This window comes from Anas acuta, chromosome 8, assembly GCF_963932015.1.
Source record: "Anas acuta chromosome 8, bAnaAcu1.1, whole genome shotgun sequence".
Classification (NCBI taxonomy): domain Eukaryota; kingdom Metazoa; phylum Chordata; class Aves; order Anseriformes; family Anatidae; genus Anas; species Anas acuta.
The window spans coordinates 23,348,116-23,367,764 of NC_088986.1; the positions used below are offsets into that span (position 1 = coordinate 23,348,116).

The 19,649-nt window shown below is 42.2% G+C and overlaps 1 protein-coding gene across 4 annotated transcripts in view; it reads left to right on the forward strand.

Moving 5' to 3' along the window:
• MTA1 (metastasis associated 1) overlaps positions 1-19,649 on the forward strand; it is an 80,537-nt gene that overhangs the window by 51,444 nt on the left and 9,444 nt on the right. For 2 of the 4 annotated variants that reach the window (XM_068690850.1, XM_068690852.1), the window contains exons 12-17: positions 3,902-4,017; positions 4,829-4,980; positions 6,640-6,829; positions 7,222-7,311; positions 9,134-9,286; positions 10,497-10,532. In XM_068690850.1, coding sequence (XP_068546951.1) covers positions 3,902-4,017; positions 4,829-4,980; positions 6,640-6,829; positions 7,222-7,311; positions 9,134-9,286; positions 10,497-10,532 — 737 coding nt within the window. Of the gene's footprint in view, positions 1-3,901; positions 4,018-4,828; positions 4,981-6,639; positions 6,830-7,221; positions 7,312-9,133; positions 9,287-10,496; positions 10,533-16,813; positions 16,826-19,649 lie in introns of all 4 variants that reach the window. The other 2 variants (XM_068690849.1, XM_068690851.1) reach the window with 2 other exon arrangements.

Genomic DNA, 19,649 nt, shown 5'->3' on the forward strand with positions numbered 1-19,649 from the left:
ACTTTATAGCTGATGTTTTTTTAACCTGAGAGCGTACTGCAAATTTGTAACATGAGGAACTGAATCATGGAGAGGCTAGGTACTCCGTGCAGAGTCGTGCAGGTAATTGAGGTGAGGTTCTCAGGTCCTTAGGCAACATCCTAGGTGTTGGACATAAATTGTCGTGCTCCTTCCAAGAAGAGCCCTGGTTTTGGGGCAGACGTCTGTAGTCGATGTGGCTGAACCCGTTGTTTCTAGGCGTGGGTTTGTAAGGCATCCCTTAGGTTGGAAAACACCAATATGCTTCTGTGGTGAAAGGAAGGTGTAAAATAAGCTGAATTCTGCATTCAGTTAATACTGAAAAAATGTTTTAGATGGGAATTGTGTTAAATAAATCAGTAGCAGAATCCTGAATGCATAATTCAATGCTCTTACTCCTTTCCTCCTGCCATCCACCAGTGCGACTGTAGGGCTCACAGAGCTTTCTCATTCCGGTCTCAGTGTTTCTTCTTCTAGTGTGTCCCCAGACATACTTTTCAAGCCTTTTTGGAACTCCTATTCTGTTTTTACTCATCTTAGGGGCATCCTGTGCACCTGTTACTTGCTTCTATTCGATGACAGTCTGGTTGGGTAGCTGCTGCTTTTTGGGATTAGGACATCTGCAAATCGTGAAGGCTGAGACACGCAATTTTGTGCGGCTTTCCTCTCTTTTGCTTTGATCTAGATGATACCAGAAGTGGTAAGAACAGCAAGGGAAGAATGAATTGCCCAATACAGTCCCCAGTCTCTAAAATATATTGATAGAAAATGTAAATTCTAACTACATCTGTCAATGCAAATTAACGCGTTCTGCTTGGAATATTTTATCCAAGAATCTCAAAGCACTTTCACAACCCATGAATGCTGCCTCACAAACATCCTAAGTAGGGGAATTTTTTCCTCTGCCTCTTTTAAGCCAATGGGGAAATTGGTCAAAGCTTGCTATCACTACAAGGAGAGACTGCTTAACAAGCTGAAGATGATTCCTTTATGTGTTTCTTCGTTGTCCTCTGCCTGAAGAGCAGGACTTTTCTCCTTCCCTGCTTAATGGTGCAGAGGTCTGTTGTAGCAGGGAAAACTTGTAAGTGTAATGCTGGTCTTTCTCTGTAGCTGTGCTAGTTAAAACGGAGACCTTCACCACATTGTTGGAGAAAGCTTTTAATTTTCAGAAAGCATTGCCTAGCAGTCGTTAGACCCATTCTTAGAATTGTGAAAGCTGTGATGAGAGCTCAGCACTCCAGTGCCTGGATAAGGAATCCAGACACTTGAATTAGATGCCTAAATGCAGACAGCATAAATGTTCCCTAAAAAGCATTAAACATTGTTCCTATTCCTTATTTCTGAGCCTTCATTTCTTACTAGTTCGAGACGCAGCAGAACAATTGTATTTTCTTGAATATCTGGAAACATTCACTGATGGTGTTAAGTTTATAGTTACTTCTAACCACTAAAATTTTATTACTGTGCTGTGGCTCAAATGGTAGTTATATAGTGAGAGGATTTCAGTGTTCAGCATGGCTGGGGAATATCTTCTGTTGTTTTTTTTTTTGTTTGTTTGTTTTGTGGTGTGGCTTCAGTGTATGATGGTTGTCATCTTTCTGCATGTGCTTTATCATCGTCATCACTGTAGTTGAGGCTGTTCTGCATAGCGCCCAGAAACCTGTGCTTTGTAATCCCTCTTCTAGCATAACTGAGTGCTCCATCACAGCTGAAACCCATTTAAAAGGCTTCCACTCCTGATTTAAGAAATGGAAATGATAGTTTACCACACCATCAATATTCTCAGTACCTTATTTGCATTTTTCACTTCAGCTTCATCAGTTGCCTAATGATTCATACAGTTATTCATCTAATTCTCTTGTTAATAGCTGCAGCAGGCTTTGGTGATATCAAACAAGTTTAATTAACAAATCACCAACAATCGAGGGCTTTTTGCTTCTCGTCAGATGAAAACAGCTGCCTAAATTTGATGGTCACCCACTGTGATGCTTAACCTCAGCTTGGGGCCAGGACACTTCGTGGTGCTTGTTGCAGCTCCGTTCGTTGCAGCCTTCCGAAATCTGAAGCGTGAAGTTACTGTCACAGCTCCAGCATGCTGATCTTGGGGAGCGGCTTTCACCCACACACTGCTTTCACTTGGGTTTGAAATGCACCTTTGGTAAGGGTTTTTGGGAGGAGAGCAGCCTCCTTTCCTCACGTGAACCCGGTGCTCTGGCTGAGCATGCCAACGCTTGGTCCTGTTCTCAGCTGCTTACAACTGCACCCATCAGGGCTTCCAGCACACTGCTTGAAAAGCAAAGCCTTTTTGTGCTCTGCTGATGGATTTCTGACTCCTGTCGTGCTGCTTCTCAGAGGATAAATTGACACATTCCTGATGTCAGGGTGTAAAACTCAGAGTGGAGCCTTTAGTTTTCCTTGCTCTAGTCTTTTATTCTGCCCGTGGAGCAAACCTGGCTGGTAACTGCATCTGTGAGGGCTGTTTGTTTTGCAGCATCTCAGTCGTGTTTGCACGTGGGGTTTGCTAGTGACTCATGGCAGAAGTTGTGCTGCAGCAGGTGACTGTAGTGACACTCCAGAACAAAATGCTGGGTGGCGTGAGCCATAACATATTGTGGGCCACTTAAATTGGTGTGGCTCCTGTGTCTGCAGCCGATGTGTAAGAAAATGAGTTTTCAGAAACTTATTTCACAGAGCCCGTTTTAAGGTATTTCTGCTTGAATATGTGGATTTCCTAGTTTATTGATTGGAAATAAAAAGAATATGCACACTCCGTTGAGTTTTCAGGTAAGAGAGTATGGGTGAAACATAACTGGCATTAGAGCTTGGGTTTATATTCAAAAACCCACACCAGAGGCTGCCTGCTTTTTGCTGCTTCTCTAAGCTAAGCTCCTCATCACCAGCTTGGAGTCCTTGTGTCTTCATAAATTCTTTGTGTATACTACTTCAATGAAACTTCTTGTGTGTCCCACCTTCTTCCATTCCCCAGACGTCCTGTCCCCGCAGTATGGATTCGCTGTGCTTCTTGTTCCCTCCCATGCCAAGGGTTTTGTGAATGTCTCCTTTTCCCTCTCTGGCATCTTCCCCTGCAGTGCCTGTACTCTTCGTACTGTTCTTCATGCCAAGGTTTTGTTTGTCCTTCTATTCCCAGCTCCTACCATTAACTTTTGTTCCTGAGTCAACACCTTCAGCAGCATACAGGGATGAGTGGAGGCGATGTTTTTATATCAGCATCTATTAATGACAGATGTTGATGGACTTCTTGTTCTGTGGCTGTTAAACTTTTGGACTTTCTGCAATTAGCAGAAGCTTAGATGTTTCCTAGGAAAAGCTCAGATCATGGATTAAGATGATGAAAGCTCATATTCCTGATCACCTCTGTATGTTAGGTCTGGAGATGTAATTACTTTGTAGTAAGGCGATGTGAAAATACGTATGTGACTGTAGCACAGGGTTATCCTTCCCTGAATGAAACAGGGGTCTTTCTCTGCCTGCTTCTCATTCTCCATCCCCTGTGCTGCTTCTTGGAGATTCACATAAAACATCTTTCATGTTGAGGACAGGGAGAGATCTGTAGATAGGATCTTCTTGCCAGCTTGATCAGAATGTTCAGGACTGTAATTAAGATACCTCCCTTGCCTCAGTGGTTTGTTGTTTTAAAATGTTTTTTGTCTTTGAAATGGCATTGAACTAATGTAATATGGACATAGGAGAGTGTATTCATGAAAGACGGATTGCTGGTAAGTACAGCTCCTTGTTCTGACAGCCACACGATGAACAAAATTTCAGTCTTCAGTCTCAAATGTTTTGGGCCATGTTGTTAAGTCTCCTAGGAAATTGCATGCCTTGATTAATGTTTGTCCTCCTTTTTGCTTTGTGTTTTAAGTAACAAGCCAAACCCCAACCAGATCAATGTAAATAATGTCAAACCAGGAGTGGTAAATGGTACTGGAGTACAGGCACAGAACACGGGAGCAGGACGGGCCTGTGAAAGCTGTTATAGTAAGTGACATGCGGACATGGCACTTGTGCACAGAGAGCGAGTGCTGTATTGCAAGCAGTAAATGCTGTGCTTGGGAGGAGGGAGCAGGGGGGAGAAGGCTTTGACATGGTGGGGGGACAATTTGATATAGCAGCATTCCAGCAAAAGTGGTTTTGGAGCTGCTGGTTTTACATAAATATAACTGTGGAGTATTTAAGGGGGAGTTAGCTACCTACAATTACATGTGACACTTACTGTTGAGTATTTACTGTAATCACCAAGCTGTGAACTTGACAATTTTTTCATTATTTTAAAGTAGATCCCCAAATATGGGATATCAGTGTATTTGGTCTGCTGGCTGGTACTCATACACTAATGCTTGCCCTCCTTTATGGGAAGCCTTTAGAGATGCTGGAATGCAGGACAGCACAAGAAGTCAAGCCACAGACTTACCTTTCATTCTTCCATTGTAAAATTAAAGTATTGGGGAGTTCCTGGAGAGAATCTTCCATCTTTCCCTGAAGAAATTGTCTATTAGTCTAGCAAAACGAGAGCTTTCAGTTTTGTTGGCAGGGTGTTTTCCCATCCTAGTAAGCGTTTTTTTCTGTTCATATTTTAAAAGGGTTTTAATGTATGTAATTGATTTCACTGAAATAACAAGTACATTTAACAGTGGTGATGGCAATAAAGCCATCAGCAGGTTTTTAAGGTCTGTTTGAGATTTGCACTGTCTTTGTGTGGGTTTTCTTTTATGATAGTTCTAAAGAGAATAAGCTCTGAAAAGTGATCCTGTTTAAGGATATATATAATTTCCACCTTTGTTATCTCTAGCCACACAGTCTTACCAGTGGTATTCTTGGGGTCCCCCTAACATGCAGTGTCGCCTCTGTGCATCCTGTTGGACGTACTGGAAGAAATACGGTGGCTTGAAAATGCCAACACGGTTAGATGGAGAGAGACCAGGACCAAACCGCAATAATTTGGTAGGTATTAGCAAAAAAGGCTGCTTGGTGATCTTGTCTGGAAAGTTAGGCGATGTAATTTATCAGTTGTTCACTGTTCTTAAATATTTAAGAAAAAGGATGCCTTCAACCTCCATTTTTGTTCTTGAGTTTGTTTTTTTATCACTTGCAAAAGTTGGCATGTTAGCTTCAGCTCTATGCAATTTGTTGCGAAATACCACCCCCGCAGAAAGAAAAACCCACATTATTTGTTTAGCAAAGTAGCCATCAAATGCATGGGATAACTTCAGGAACTTCATGGAAAAAAAATCGGAATGCCAGCCAATGTTTCTGATATTCTCTTTCCATGATTTTTGCTGCAGGAGGAAGAGGACTAATTTTCCATAAAGGAATTCATTATTTCCTGAAAGCTGTTCCCTTTCCTAAGGCACATTCAAAATTAGATATCTCAATCAGCTAGCAGCTTTTTAGAGATCCCTTATCTTGTTATTCTTCTTCCTCCTATTTTTTTCAATTAACCCTGTTTTTTTTTTTAGTCTTTGATTAAGCATTTTGTGAGCTTCATTTTTTGTATTGTATTTATTAAAAGAAAATCTCAGAATTTTTCTGAATTTAGAGAAAGTTTAGTCTTGAAGCATTGTACATTGGGCTGACTGGAAAGAATGGCTGCGTCACAACAGCAGCTATGGAGAGAAGGAGAGTACACAGTGTACTTTGGTTTTAGATTATTTCTTTCCCCTCTCCTAGTCTTTCCTATTGCTGCCTTCCTTTTCTGTTTCTTTTCTTTAGCCACTGTCCTTTCCAGCATTCTGTTTACCCTCTGAAGCTGCTTAATTGCCGAGATAGCTGCCAGGTTTTATCAGCCCTATAGCTCGTTTGTTAGTTAAAAAGTATGCAAACAGTCTGAGAGGGGAAATCCTTGTTCTTCCCAGGCTGAAATTTCCTCTTATTTTTCCGCCCATAGGCAGGTTTGAGATAACAAGATATTACTTTCATTATTTGATTGGTTTACTTTGTTGCTTTTATTAAAAAAGATACTGCTTTTGCTCTCTGTACTAGATAAATGTCTTTCTGTATTATTCTTTATTACATGTAGTGAATATGTGCCTGCTCTGTAAATTGAGTTCAGAGTAAGAATTTAACAAATTTCTGCAGCTTTGAGCCAAAAAAAAAAAAAACTTCTTGCACGCTGAATGTTTGCTTTGGGAGGTGAGTTTGTGATGTAAATTGGCCATACAGCAGCTTTCTGGTGGTGTTCTCCCTCCTACAAATGATTTGTTATAAGGAGTTTGCATTATATATCCAGAACAACTCTAAAACACCCAAAGTTTGGGAGTCTTGCTATTGACTCTGTAAGTATTAAATCACGTGATAGCATCAGGCAACTTCTCTTGGCCTGGCTTTTGAATCCTTGCTTTAAAATTGAGGACAGTACAGAATTGACTACATAGCTGTGAAGAGAAAACGTTTACCTTTGTTTTATCCCATGAAACATTTCAGAAGAAAATTGTTGATGGATAAGACGTAGGAAATGGTAAATAGCTGTGCTGAAAATATTTTCTTCTATAATACTGTTGCTGTTCATATGTCTGTGTATCAGGAGTTAAAAGTGATCTTATATAGTTTCTGTTCTTTAAAGCCATGCTCTTCAAAATTATATTTATTTTTCTTTATTTTTAGAGTCCTCATGGTGTGCCAGTACGAAACAGTGGGAGCCCCAAGTTTGCTATGAAGACACGACAAGCTTTTTATCTCCATACAACAAAACTGACAAGAATTGCCAGACGTTTATGTCGAGATATCTTACGCCCTTGGCATGCTGCAAGACATCCCTATCTGCCTATTAACAGCGCAGCAATCAAAGCAGAATGTGAGTGGTGATGCAGCTGGCACCTACTTGCAAAGGGCAAAGGAGCCCTTTGAGATTCCTTTACGTATTTAAGTTTGAGCTGTAGCTTCCCGGTGTTCTTTTGCTCTCAGTTAGTGCTCCCACAAAACCTGGCTCTACTTGTGGAGTGTTCTAACTGATGGCAGGCTAGACAAATACTGTGAAAATTCATGAGTTATTTGTTCTGAAATACCCCTGTTTGCTGGTACCTTTAGCATTCTCCTGCATTTGCGTCCTGTTGCCAAGACATGCATGCAACCTGTAAATGCTCTTTTTGATTGGAAAGCTCTTCTCTAAACACTTGAGTTATTCACTTAGTTCTACTACAATATCTAAGTGTCGTTGCCCTCTAATTCTTTTTGTTTGTTTTACAGGCACAGCACGTTTACCAGAGGCATCAGAAAACCCATTGCTATTAAAGCAAGTGGTTCGAAAGCCTTTAGAAGCAGTACTCCGGTATTTAGGTATTTAAAAAACAAAAAATACCCTTGCAAAATAAACAGAAAACCTTACTAGCTAATTCTGCTAGCCCTTTCTTTTTCCCTTTTATTTTGAGTTTAGATGCTGGTTCTGGATTTAAAAAAAAATAAAATAAAATTGAAGACTTCCCCATGAACTTCCCCCTTTTCCTGTCTGACAGACCTAGTTGCTCCAGTCCACTGTGGGCTCGCTGAGCTGCAGCTGAAGCTTTTTTATATGAGGGGTGGGACATGGCACAGTTTGCTGTGGTGTCTCATGCATGTGTGGACAGGTTGCCCTCTGCTAATGGAGGCATAAATGTCATGTTTTGGGAACAATTGGTCAGTCCGTTATTGCAATTTTAGGGCAGCCTGAAGGCAGTTACTACAGCTGGGTCCTCCAGGGAGCCTTTCAGGTTTAGCACAGCTTGTGAATCAGCTGCTGGCTGTTCTTGCGTAGGAGCCAGACAATGGGGCATATGCTTCTGTTCATCTTAATTTTCATCTTGTTTTCTACTGTTTTCTTGAATACTTGAGCCTCTCTCACAGCTGATCTGTGGCGGAGTACTAAGTAGCTCTGTCTAGGACCTTAGTGTAAGTTTTTAGGTGTTGGAGGCAGCCAGATAACATGATATACCAGCTCTGACTACAAATAATTTTCCCTAGTGCTGCTGGTTGTTAGAGATACCCTGAAGCCAAGTCTGAGGGTGTAACCTCAGTCTAACAGGAGCCTAACCACGGAGAGCTAGCTTGGACCATGGTCCTTTGAAGGCTTCCAGATTATCAAGGAAATTGATTGCCTTTTTACTCTGATAAGAAACACTGGAGTTAATTTTATGTTTCTTTGAACATTTTTGTTGATGAAATATTGTAAGGCTGAGGGTTTATTAAATATTTACCGCTTCTCTGTTGAGTGTTGTGCTTAAGTGCTGAATACTGATGAGATACACAGACTGGGAAACCTTTGGGTATGTATGGCACGACCACATAAAGCAAATAAAGGGAGATTTTTTGCTGTTGAATAAAATCCTGCTCTTAATAGTTGCGGAGCATGTAACAATAGATTTTGAGATTTCACCTGAGCACAAATTCAGTAGCACCGTGTCAGGATCTGTGACTGTTGCACAGGGAGAGGGGAGTGAAGGAAGTGAAGGGAGGCTGATGGATTAGTGAGAATATAGCTCTCTTTTTGGAGCTCAGTGCACTTTACATCATATGTTACCCTATTGTTGGGGCTGAGAGATCCACTCATGTGAAGCTCTCACTTGCTGTTAGTTGTAATTTTCTCGAAACCTTTTCTGTTGGACAGCCTGTGCTTGGTCCCTGCCTCAGCCAAAAGGTTGAATTCAGGCTCTGTGTTCTTTCTAGTGGTGCTCTGTATCCTCACTTGTTCAGCCGGTTAAAAACTATATTTTTACAAACCTTGCTAACCTGGTAAAGTTGTCATTTTCTCAGAGTCTAGGGGTGCTGTGTGACTGCCCAAAGATGGCTTTTAATATAGAACAGGCCAGAAATTATACCAAATTATTGGAGAACAATGTTTTGAAAATAAATACAAGGTGCTCTTGTTATCATCTCTTATTTTAGGCTAGTGATGTGGTACAGTGGATGTTAGGAAATTGATTTTACCATCTTCAGTAGAAGTGAATTCCTAAATATACTTAAAATGATCAATATAAATAGCAATCCTCAATCAAAATTACTGACTGAGGTAATTGCTGTACAAGGGGAAGTATACTTTGTCACTGTGGAAGTTTGCAGGTTGCTTTCGGGTTTGTAATTCCAGTATCTTCATTAATAAAAGTGACCCCTTGCTGTTCCACCACAGAATCTCATCCATGTCCTCCGAAACCAGATCCTGCAAAGAGCTTATCCAGTTCTCTCAACAATCTGACTCCTGCCAAGTTTACGCCTGTCATTAATAATGGGTCCCCAACTATCCTGGGAAAAAGAAGTTACGAACAACACAATGGAATGGATGGTAAATACTTTTCTACAACGTGTCTATTGTCTGTGTAGGCTTATTCTGTCCTTTCAGTATGCAAGGATATTGTTTAAAATCATAGCCTTAGATATAAATTCAGTGTTTGTTATTCGTAGGGGTTTTATTTCTTTCCCTTTCGTAGAAGTTGCTTGTTCCATTTCTAATTTTGGGTGTGATGTGATGTGTGCTGCCTGGGTGGTACATGCACATAAAGCTACCATGGTAGTGGAACTCTGCCTAGCTTGACCAACCTTGTAAGTGGGGCAGTGAGAGAGGAACTTCCCTCCTTTTTTCTTTTTTAAATGAGCAGTATGAAGAAAACCTTTATAGCCATTTCCAGAGATGCTTCCTTTTCCTTGTGAGGTTTACAGCTTTTTAACCTGTAGGTATAGTAGCTGTGTGCTTCCCAGGTGGCTTTGTAATGTGTGGATCACCTGGGTTTCAGAAAAGCTGCCAGAGGCAGTGTGAGAGGCAGGCTACTGATTAGGTAAGGGAGGCAGAAGTGCCAGACCTGGCGTGCCATAAACCTGCTCCTGCCTTGCTCAGAACTAGAGCGTTCGCTTCTGTTGGCCCTGTCACTGAGAACCTCTTCAGTGAAATGCGGGCTTCGTCTCCCTGAGGATAAAAGGCATGGGGAAGGTGTTTGAAGTGGGAGGTAGACACAGGATGTTCTGGCCTGGAACGCGGGGCTCTGTTCTGAAGAGCTGTTCTTGCCTGAGATTGTCAGGAAGACAAAGTGCAGTTTTTTCCTCAGATGAGGATAAAAGGGCCTATTCAAATGTCTTAACATGAGTAAGGCCATGGAGGGGTATTTCTCCTTAACAGGGGAGTAGAATTATTAGCTTTCAAGGTGGCTCTGAGCGGGAGAGATCTCTACTGGCCTCCCAGGGGTGAGCAAAAGTTAAGTTACGTCCCCTTACAGGCTTTTCCTTAGAGGGAAAATGGATTCTCTCCTGCTGTGTCTTATTCCTGTAGAATTACACTGTCATAGTGCAGGATAATTGCACTGAAGTTTTGATGCAGCTGAACAGAATCTTTCTTATTTTTCACCTTTAGTTTTAACATTATATATGGCTGATCTGAAATATAATTACAGACGTTTGATATCTTACTGTTTCTGTTTTAACATTAAGAACTTTTTAAACTGCTGTTGTTCAGGTTGCTGATGTGATATTTTTCTCTTTTCTGTTCACTTGTGCTCTGTCAGGCAACATGAAGAAGCGCCTGTTGATGCCTAGCAGGGGTAAGACCTTGAAGCTGCGCTCAGCTTATGCTAGGACAGTGACTTTTAGTTTCATCTGCTGGCTTGTCTTGCTTTGTGGCTAATGATGCTGTGTGTACATTCTGTGTTGATGTCTGTGTTCCTTGGGTAACCATTTCCACCTGTGGTTATGCTGCTCACCTTCCAGGCTTTTCACATGCAGACAAGAAGTCATACAACTGTACTGAAGCCATGAAAAGATATATTCAGAACTGACGACCAATTTCTCAAGTTGACAAAACACTTTTCTTGCAGTTTTGTGCAATTACTGAAAGCTGTGATGGTTGGTTTGAAACTAGGTGTTATTTCACTGCTTGACTTTTAAGAAATCGAAGTTTCATACATCCTGAACTGCATAAGATTAATGTTGACCAAAAGAAAAAGACGACAGTATTTGCATCAAGTCCCAGTAAATACAGTGCCTCTGTATTTTCTAGCATGAGTGCAGTCTCACCAGTGCGAGGCTGTCTGCATGTTCTCTACTTGCAGTAGAAAGCATTGTTTTTAAATTTTCACAGAGTGAGAAAAACAAGCAAACTTTTTGACTAAAGAATTGTCCTGAGAAGCTTTAGTTTGGAATAATACAGAAAATGTACGTGTGACCTTGTTTGTCCAAATCCAGTAAAACAGACCAATTCTGAATAGGTAGGCTATAGAAATGTCCACGTGAGACAGACAAACACAAAAACTTAGGTTTAAGCATTACCATTAAATAATGATGTTGCATGCCCTGATGTTAAGCTTTCTGTGTTTTGGCTGAGATAGTGGATGACTTTCCAATATATACGTGCATGCATACGTAAGTGCATGCAGAGAACACAGTAAAGATGAGGACAGTGATCTTTATGTTGTCTTGCTGTCCTTGGGAACTTACACTTTGATGCTGTGCTGCTGAGGCTTTAATGTGCTCTTACGTTTTGGAAAAAAATAACAAACTCTTCTGACTTAGTCAGTTTGGCTTCCTCAGAAGCTTTGTTTGGTAACGAGGGATGTAGCTGTGGAGTAGCCCTCTGAATTTCCATGGCTCCTGGTGACGAGCTACTTATGGTCATTGCTGCTGCTCCCTGCTAAATGTCCTCATCAGCAAGGTGACTGCTGAGTCACTCAGCAGATGACACACTCCTGAAGCATGGAGATGCTGGGGCTCGAAGGAGGAAAGAAGAGCTGACCCCTTCCCTCAGGCTGTCTCTGTGTAAAGCTGTGGATTTCATGACCTCAGAATATTTACTCACTGTAAATGGAGGATTTGTGTTTTAGTAGCAGTGTTTTAAAACCTGTATCTGCAGGTATACCTGTTTCATCAGATATATTTCAGTGTTGCACAGTTTGCACGAAGCAGATCTCAATGAGGTGCCTGTTCAGGCTGCTCAGAACGTGTGCTCCTGTGAACCATGCAGGAGGAGGTGGTGCAGGAGCTGATGCTTGCTGCTCTCTGCTCTGTGCTCAACCAGCTGCTGACAGACTAGGAGCGTTGGTTGTTCCTGTAACTGCCAGGTAGCCAAGTATGATTCAGATCCAGAATCTGTTTACCTGCTGGAGTAGTCAGTGTTGACTAGATGTTCTTGCGAGCAGTTCAGCTGAAACTTGTTGGTTCGGATTCAGCTGTGAATGGAAAATATTTGTCATGCTGCAGTTTCTACACCTGGAGTGTTTTCTGATCCTGGGCTGTTGGAAGCTTTGCAGAGATGGAGCAGGAGGGGGATCACCCGCAAGGAAAGAAGGTTTAAAGAACCTCAAAATCTGCTGGGCAGGAGGGATCAGATGGTGAAAGTCTGGTAGAGGTGCTTGTGGCCTGGAGCCAGCTGTGTCGGTGCCTCTGTGCTGGCTCCCAGTTGCCCTGCACGTGAGCTGGTAAGCTTTGCTGGCTCTGGGCACACCTACCTAATGCCTGCTGCCCGTGCTGTGCCAAAACTGAGGTCCTTAGCTCTGGCTGGAGTTGTACAGGCTTATTAGTTGGGTTGGATGGGTGAGGAGAAGGCATGGGGAGAGGGAAAGCACAAGTGGAAGCATTGTGGAGAAAGGGTGCAAAGCAATGGGATTGATGAGGCCTTGGAAACAGAATTTAGGAGCTGGTGAGAGTGGTATAAAAGGATTGAAATGAACCCATCTATTCAGAAGTGACTGATTTGGGGGTTATAACAGTCCTAAAACGTATGCAAAAGATGAATGAGAGTTGTTATGACCAGGCAGATTCTTCTTTATAAACATAGATGCATTTACAGAGCTCCTATAGGCAGTACAGGAAGGGTGTTTGTATTTTTTTGGTTTCTTTTTTCCCCTCTACTTTTAGTGATACATGGTGGCATACTGACTGCTTTGGGTGATTTTGTTCCAGGAATGTGCTGCAAAGAAAAACTGGTGTTAAAACTACTGCATGGAGAGACTGAAAACAGTCGTTCTGCACAAGTCTAGGTGCAGAAAGACCTTTCGTCCACCTCTGTTGAAATAGTTTTCAGAGATGTTAACCTACTTGTGTGAATTACCCATTTTCTTCCCCTGTGTCTTGCTGACATGCTGTGTTGGCACCTGGAAGATATTTTATGGTTTGTGTAGGTCACTGTGTTAAAGTCTCCAAAATGTGGCAGTAGGCAGCTAGTACGGTGGGCTTCAGCTGAAATCTCTTGGCTGAAAACTGGTGATAAAAGCCTTTTGGTGCTGGGCTGTTACTTCCAGGCTTGTGGGGGAAGGGACCTGGGCTGTAAGGGCTGGTTTGTTGCTGAGCTGATGGTTTGTGATGGGTCTGTGAGGCTTTCCTTGTGGCCAGGTTTTAAAATGACGTGAAATAAAGAGATGGGTTTGCAGGGAACGAGCCAAATAGCAGGTAGGGTTTTTGCTTAGTGTAAAGCATTCAGGTTCCTGTTTGTGTGTGTGGATATTGGTGGTCAGGTTTCTAAGCATTTAAACGCCTGTCTTCGTTTATAATTAGGCAGTCCAATACTGCTGACAATCAAACTGTGTGTAGGTTTTGGGGTGTTCCTCAGGCAGCGCTGCTGGAGGATCCTCATCTGAGGCCTTCCTACTCGGCAGTGAGGGATGGTGCTCGGTGGCTAGAGTTCGGCCCTCAGCAAAGCCTGGTTAATGAAGCTCCTTGAATTGTTCTTTAAATTGAAACCTAAATCCTAAAATGGCTCTATGTGTACCAACTTGGTGGCTGAGGTGGGGAGGTTGGAGGTGGGAGAAAGGCCTAGTCCGTGTGCGGGTATGGGCTGGTCAGCGCGGGCTCTGTGAGGAGAAGTGGTGGTGGTGGAGCAAAGGAAAGGCTGGGAACGGGAATCTTGGCAGTGAGAGGCCAAGGGTGAAAAGAAAGGAGCCTGCTGTTACCCAGCTGCAGCCTGAACTAGTACAGCTAATTATGGAAATGCTGAAAATTGCTGAACTTTTCGGAGTACTTTGGATTTTTCCTTTGAAATTCCTGTTTCTCTCTTGCTAGTGTAACTCCACCTAAATATCTGTAACTTTTCTGTTTCTGAATCATCCCTGTTTAACACGGCAGAGCTGAACTTCTTTGAACTCTGAATGTGACTTGTCTGGCCAGGTACAGAGAGTTTTGACTGATGCTTGAAGTCCAAGAACAGGAAAATACTCATCTCTCTTCTCTCCCTCTGCTCTATTTTAAAAGAAAGGTGTAGTTCTTCAATCTGTATTTTTGTTTTCCCACTTTTAGTCATATTGGAGGCATTATTAGGCATACACTGGCCTCCCCAGCACTCTTCCAGCATTAGGCTGGCACGGGCAAACTCCTGCAGATTGCTATTTTTGGAGCGTGAAAAGTACAGGGAGTCTCACAAGCTGAAGAATACAGCGAGATGTTAAAAATGTATAAGTTTATTCCTTTTTCCATTAAAGTTTTGGAGCTTGCCTGACAATATTCACCATGAAAAATCCCCTAGGGAAGCTGAAGGGATGTTTTATGTCCTGGGCCCTGGTTACTTTTGTCCTTCCAGCTCTCCAGCATGGGGTCTGTGTGATATTCTTCCATACAGATTCCTCCAGGGGGAAGGGAGGGAGCACTCTTAAATTTTTTTCTCTCTTGCACTGTGTTAGCTTTCAACTAATCAAATTAGTTTTTCAGGGTCATCACGTGCACTCTAAAATTGGCTGAAAGAGAGAGAATGTGAATGAGTAGCCAGGACAAAGGCCAGGCTTTTCCTAGCAACGAACTTACATTGATAAAAACGGTAGTGGGTCAAGCTCCATGTAAAACACTGAAAAATTGGAGAGGGTTTATAGAAGAGCCATGAAAATGGTGAAGAGACTGGAAAACACACTGTATAATGGAAAACACTTCCATCAAAGCAGAAGTTGTAGATGTTTGTCTCTGCTGACAGGAGCAGCAGAAGTGTAATAATAGAGGGCTTTTTAGTCCAGCTGGGAATGGAATAATGAGCTGCAGTAGCCAGAAGGTACGGCAGAAAAACTTTGGCTGGAAAAAAGCTGCAATTTTTTGAGTGAGGTTAATTAACTGTTGGAATACCTTGCTCCTGCTACTGGGGATTTCTAAAGCAAAATGGAGCGTCGATCTAACTTAATGTGTTCTGGTTCATTGTCTCTCAGCTCCTTTCAGGGAAATGTGAATGGACTCCTGGAACTGGAAGCCTCGTAGCTTCATCAGGCTAGCATTAGTTTAATTATCAAGAGATGAGCATGAAAATGGAAATAATGTTCTTGATCAAAACCAGCTGTTGAGGGTGGGAATACAGAGAAGTCCTCTAGCATCAGCTATGTAGGAAACTAGATTTATCTGGAAGGTCTTTTCTTGGCTGACGTGGACCTTGCAGAAACTTACCTGGATGCATAAGCTGCATTAAAATTCCGCCTTTATCAGCAGTGGCACTGGCTGCTCTTCCAAAGATGAGGCCCAGGAAAATCTGTCCATCCAGGCTGTAAACAAGAAGGAATATTGCTGCTTTAATGAATAATGCAGTACTGGGGGAAAGGTCCTGGCTTTAGCTGTTGGTATCCTGATCAGTGTAATGCTGACTAGTGTCGACAGAGGAAAAAATGCTCAGTGCTGCTTAACCCAAGGACCGTTTCTTGCCAGCAGCAGCATAGCTGGGAAGAATGACAAGTTGCTTGAAATGCTTTTTGGAGACCCTAATAACCACATGCCTATGCAATTTCCTTGCTTTAGATTGTAAGCCAAAAGTGCAGATTATTTTTGAGATTTTTTTCTTAGCATTCTGTATTCAGATGTTGAATGATTTTTTTCCACTTGTCTTCAGCTCAGCCATGACGCTGTGACAAGTTTCTTTTGGTGTTATGGAGAAAGATCTGGAAATGAAATCAGGGATGGGCTTCACGCTCTATGAATCGAATAGTAAAAACCATTTTATTTAAGAGGGATGGCGTGGAAGAAGATGCAAATGTTGATTTAATGAGAGTAGAGTATATATCCCAAGGCTTTGGTAGGGAGCAGGTGCAATTAATCTGAAAGGAGATGAATGGATAAGAATGCAAGGGTAGAATTGTGAATGACCCTAATGGTACAAAGCCTGAACTTCTAAGCATAAGTGGAATTTACATGTGATAAATATCATACATACATATACACATGATACATATATAAAGTAGAATGCTCCTAATTCTAAGTGCAGTGAATAATTCGGTGGTTTCTAGTTTAGTTTGAATGAACAAACCTTAAAGCAGGGAGGTGCATGGCTTTGTGACTTTTTCTTAACCCCTTGGTGTGTGACAGTCAGAATATACCACGCTGTTCCTCTAGGAAAGAGGGTGAACAGCAGTGATTCACTCAACCCTGAGATGCAGGTCCTGGCTCTCCGTTCTGAACACACCTGTCCAAGGGCAACTACTGACTCCTCGTAGCTGGATGTCACTGCCCAGGCAGCATTAGAAGGGACATTTGAAGTGCTCGTAGCAGAAGGTCCAGCTTTGCATGGCCAAGCACATCAGCTGTGAGATACCATGAAGTGTGAACTGTTAGACTGAGCATTTTAGGAACCGCTGTCCAAATCCAGCGAGGTTAATGCAGGGGTTAGTGGAAGGAGGTGGGTAACAAACCACTGCTTACTCATACAAAATTGAAGCAGCTCTTCGGGGAATTTATTTGGAATTGCTGGTTGTTTTAATGTTGTCTTGGGTTTATCTGTCCAACAGATATCACTTCTGTGTTTCATTAGAACAAAACAGTCTGTGTTTCTGTATGTGTTGCATGGGACTGAGCTACTGTATTCTGAACTATGTGAACCTTTCCTTTTTTTAACCTTAGATCTTTTTTTTTCCTTTTCCTTTGCCAATCTTGGTAGGAACTTACTTAGGTAAGTAAATTGCAATTTTAACATTGTTTTTATACACAACAGAATTTTAAGCAAATGTTAGTCTAGGTGGTATTTGGTACAATTTATGGTCTGTTCTGCTTGTTGCACTTGCATTCCTGAAGGTTTATAGCCTTTGATTGTTAGAAGCTGGACACTCAATCTGCTCACAGTTGTAACACACTCTTGGCAGTTTAAGAAAGAGAAAGGTACTAAAGCCTTCTTGTAGGCTTGCAAAGACTGTGTATGTGTGTATATGTCAACACACGCTTTTTCAAGTGAACCAGTAACTTGGAAATAAAATTCTTGTTCATCAAGCCTCATTCATGCATGTTTGTTTTTTATTTTTAATAGCTTGCTCACAAATGTGGTACTGTTGGTGTTTTTGTTCCTGCTGGGAAGGATGGAATCCCAGGAGGAAGATTACTTTTGAAAAAGGAAAACACACATAAAAAGTGTGGATTTTGAAAGCAACTTATTGTAGTATAGCCTGTATCTTAAGCTTTTGAAAGAATTGACTGAATTCTGTGTTGATTGTGACTGAAGATGTGCTTATGAACGTTGCTGCGTATTGCATGTTCTGCATGATACTTCTCTTAGGTAAGCAGAAGTAAAAACAAAATGCTATGTGTGACTAATTGCTTGATGTCTGGACGGAGGAAAAAAAGATTAGGTTCACACGAGATGAAGCACCCGTATTTCTGTGCATGGTGGATGTGCTGAAGCTTGGAGTAGCTTCTTGATGCTTGATGTAGTAACTACCTGAAAGCAGCTCCAGTCCGTGCTGGGCACGCTGCTCAGGGTTTGGGCTCCCCTCCTCAACACGGCACTTATGCGTTGTGTGGAGTTGGCCTCAAAATAATCATCATAATAAACAAACCTCCTGCAGCTGCAATTCAGTCTGTAATATCTGAATGGCTCCATTCATTAAATCTAAAGAGTTAGCCCCAAATGCGATGAGATTGTTCCACGGGCAGAACCAGGTAGGCAGACGGAGGGGGGGTGTCTGCAGGCGGATACTTCAGGAACAGAAGGTTCATTAGGCCTTCAGAGCCTGCTGTGGCTGTTTTGGACTAAAATCTCTTCTGTAATTGTGCTTTTATGGCTGAGGAACAGTTCTGAGGTCTTGGTCACTAAGTTGGCAGGAGTGGAGGAATGTGTTGAGTGTTTCCAGTAGTCTCTGCACTGTGGTGAGTTGTTTTGTTGCGTTTCAGTAACGATGCAGCCTCATCTGTGGCAAAGGATGTCTGTGCTTATCTCCGGATATACATCCAGTTTACCACGTCTTCACTTAATCCTCTGGGACTTCCTCTTTATTTCAATGTATAGCACAGGCTTTGGCAGGAAGAGCTGTATAGGAGGAGGTTTTCCAGGGCCTCATTTTTTTTTTTCCCCATGCTACAGAAAATAAACAAAAACCCACCACATACTCTTGCATTCTTAGAACATATTCCCATTTCTTTGGCTGCAAAAGACTGGAAGACCTGCTTGGAGCCATCACCGTAGACCTTTATGCTTAGGGTATTCAGTTAGTTCTTAAGAGGCGCCTGTCTCATCTCTTGCACAGAAGCCACTGAACAGTTCTGGGTGAGAATCCATTGTTTGCAGTGCAGATGCATCCTGTTGACTTGACAGCTGTTGTGCAATGGGTTACAGATGCTGAGCTTTCTGCTTCTGCTAGGTGGCTGTAATGGATAAAGGTTGCTCACTTGGAAGCAGCGCTTCAGCTGTGCATATACTTTAATTATTTTTATGGCAAACTGAAGCTCGCCTTTTTTGTCTGTTTTTATATTGATTCCTTCCAACTCCAATTATCCAAGTGTGACTAAAGGGGAAGCTCACAGGTAGTTAAGATTAACGTGCTAATTGGTGCCTTATGACTCAGATAGCAAGAACATAAATTGTACTGAAACTGTAACTTTCTGTGCCTTAATTTGCCGGAGCAGAGCTTTGTCAAGGGGAGCTTATCCTGGAGGTTGTAGCTTTTGGTGAGGAGTGTCCCTGTTTTGAGACCACTCAGTTTCCTCACTGTTTGAGGGCTGAAGCTTTGGGGCCCAGAGCTGGAAGCGGTTCTTTGCAGCCCTCGGTCGGTGTCAGTCTCAGCATCTCGTTATGGAATATTCTGGGTTAATTCTGGTGCTTAGAAATAGCAATTTTAGTGTCTATTGTGCATCCAGAGCGAGTCATCACAGCAGCAACCGCCACATATCAGCTGCTCCTGGCATCAAGTACGTTCTTAGTAGGAAAAAAGAGCTAATCCTAAGTGTGGTTAAAAAGAAATAACGTGGCTTCAATCCAGGGACCAGCATCAGTGGATTTACATCTCTCAGAGCTCCCGGGAAGGAGGAAAATGCTATCTTTCTGGTACGGAAGGGGGAGGGAAAAAAAACAAGCGCTAGGGCTTAGCCCTTGGGGCCGAAGCCAACAGATTCAGGTTGCATCCTGCTGGCTGTGCTGTTTCCCAACATCCACGGGACTCTTTGTCCATCCATCTCCGACGGCTGCTCACAGCTGTGTTTTGCATGTGATTGCTGCTCCTGTGTGTTTTTTTTTATTTATTTAGGAAAAAAAAAAAGTGTGATTATCTGGCGCTTACATTTGCCTTTGTCAACATCCAAAGGTTGTTGCTGGTCATCTTGGTGCCTGGTACATCTGTTCTACGGATCCGATGGAAGCCTTTTTGGCAACTATTTCTTTATCTCTTTGCATACCTAGGCACTAAAACGTTGCAGAGAGTGAAGCTGTGTCTGTGTCTTCATGTTCAAAGTAGCCAACTGCATACATCTCTCCAGAATTAAAAATAAACTTGGTATAAACCATTGATTTA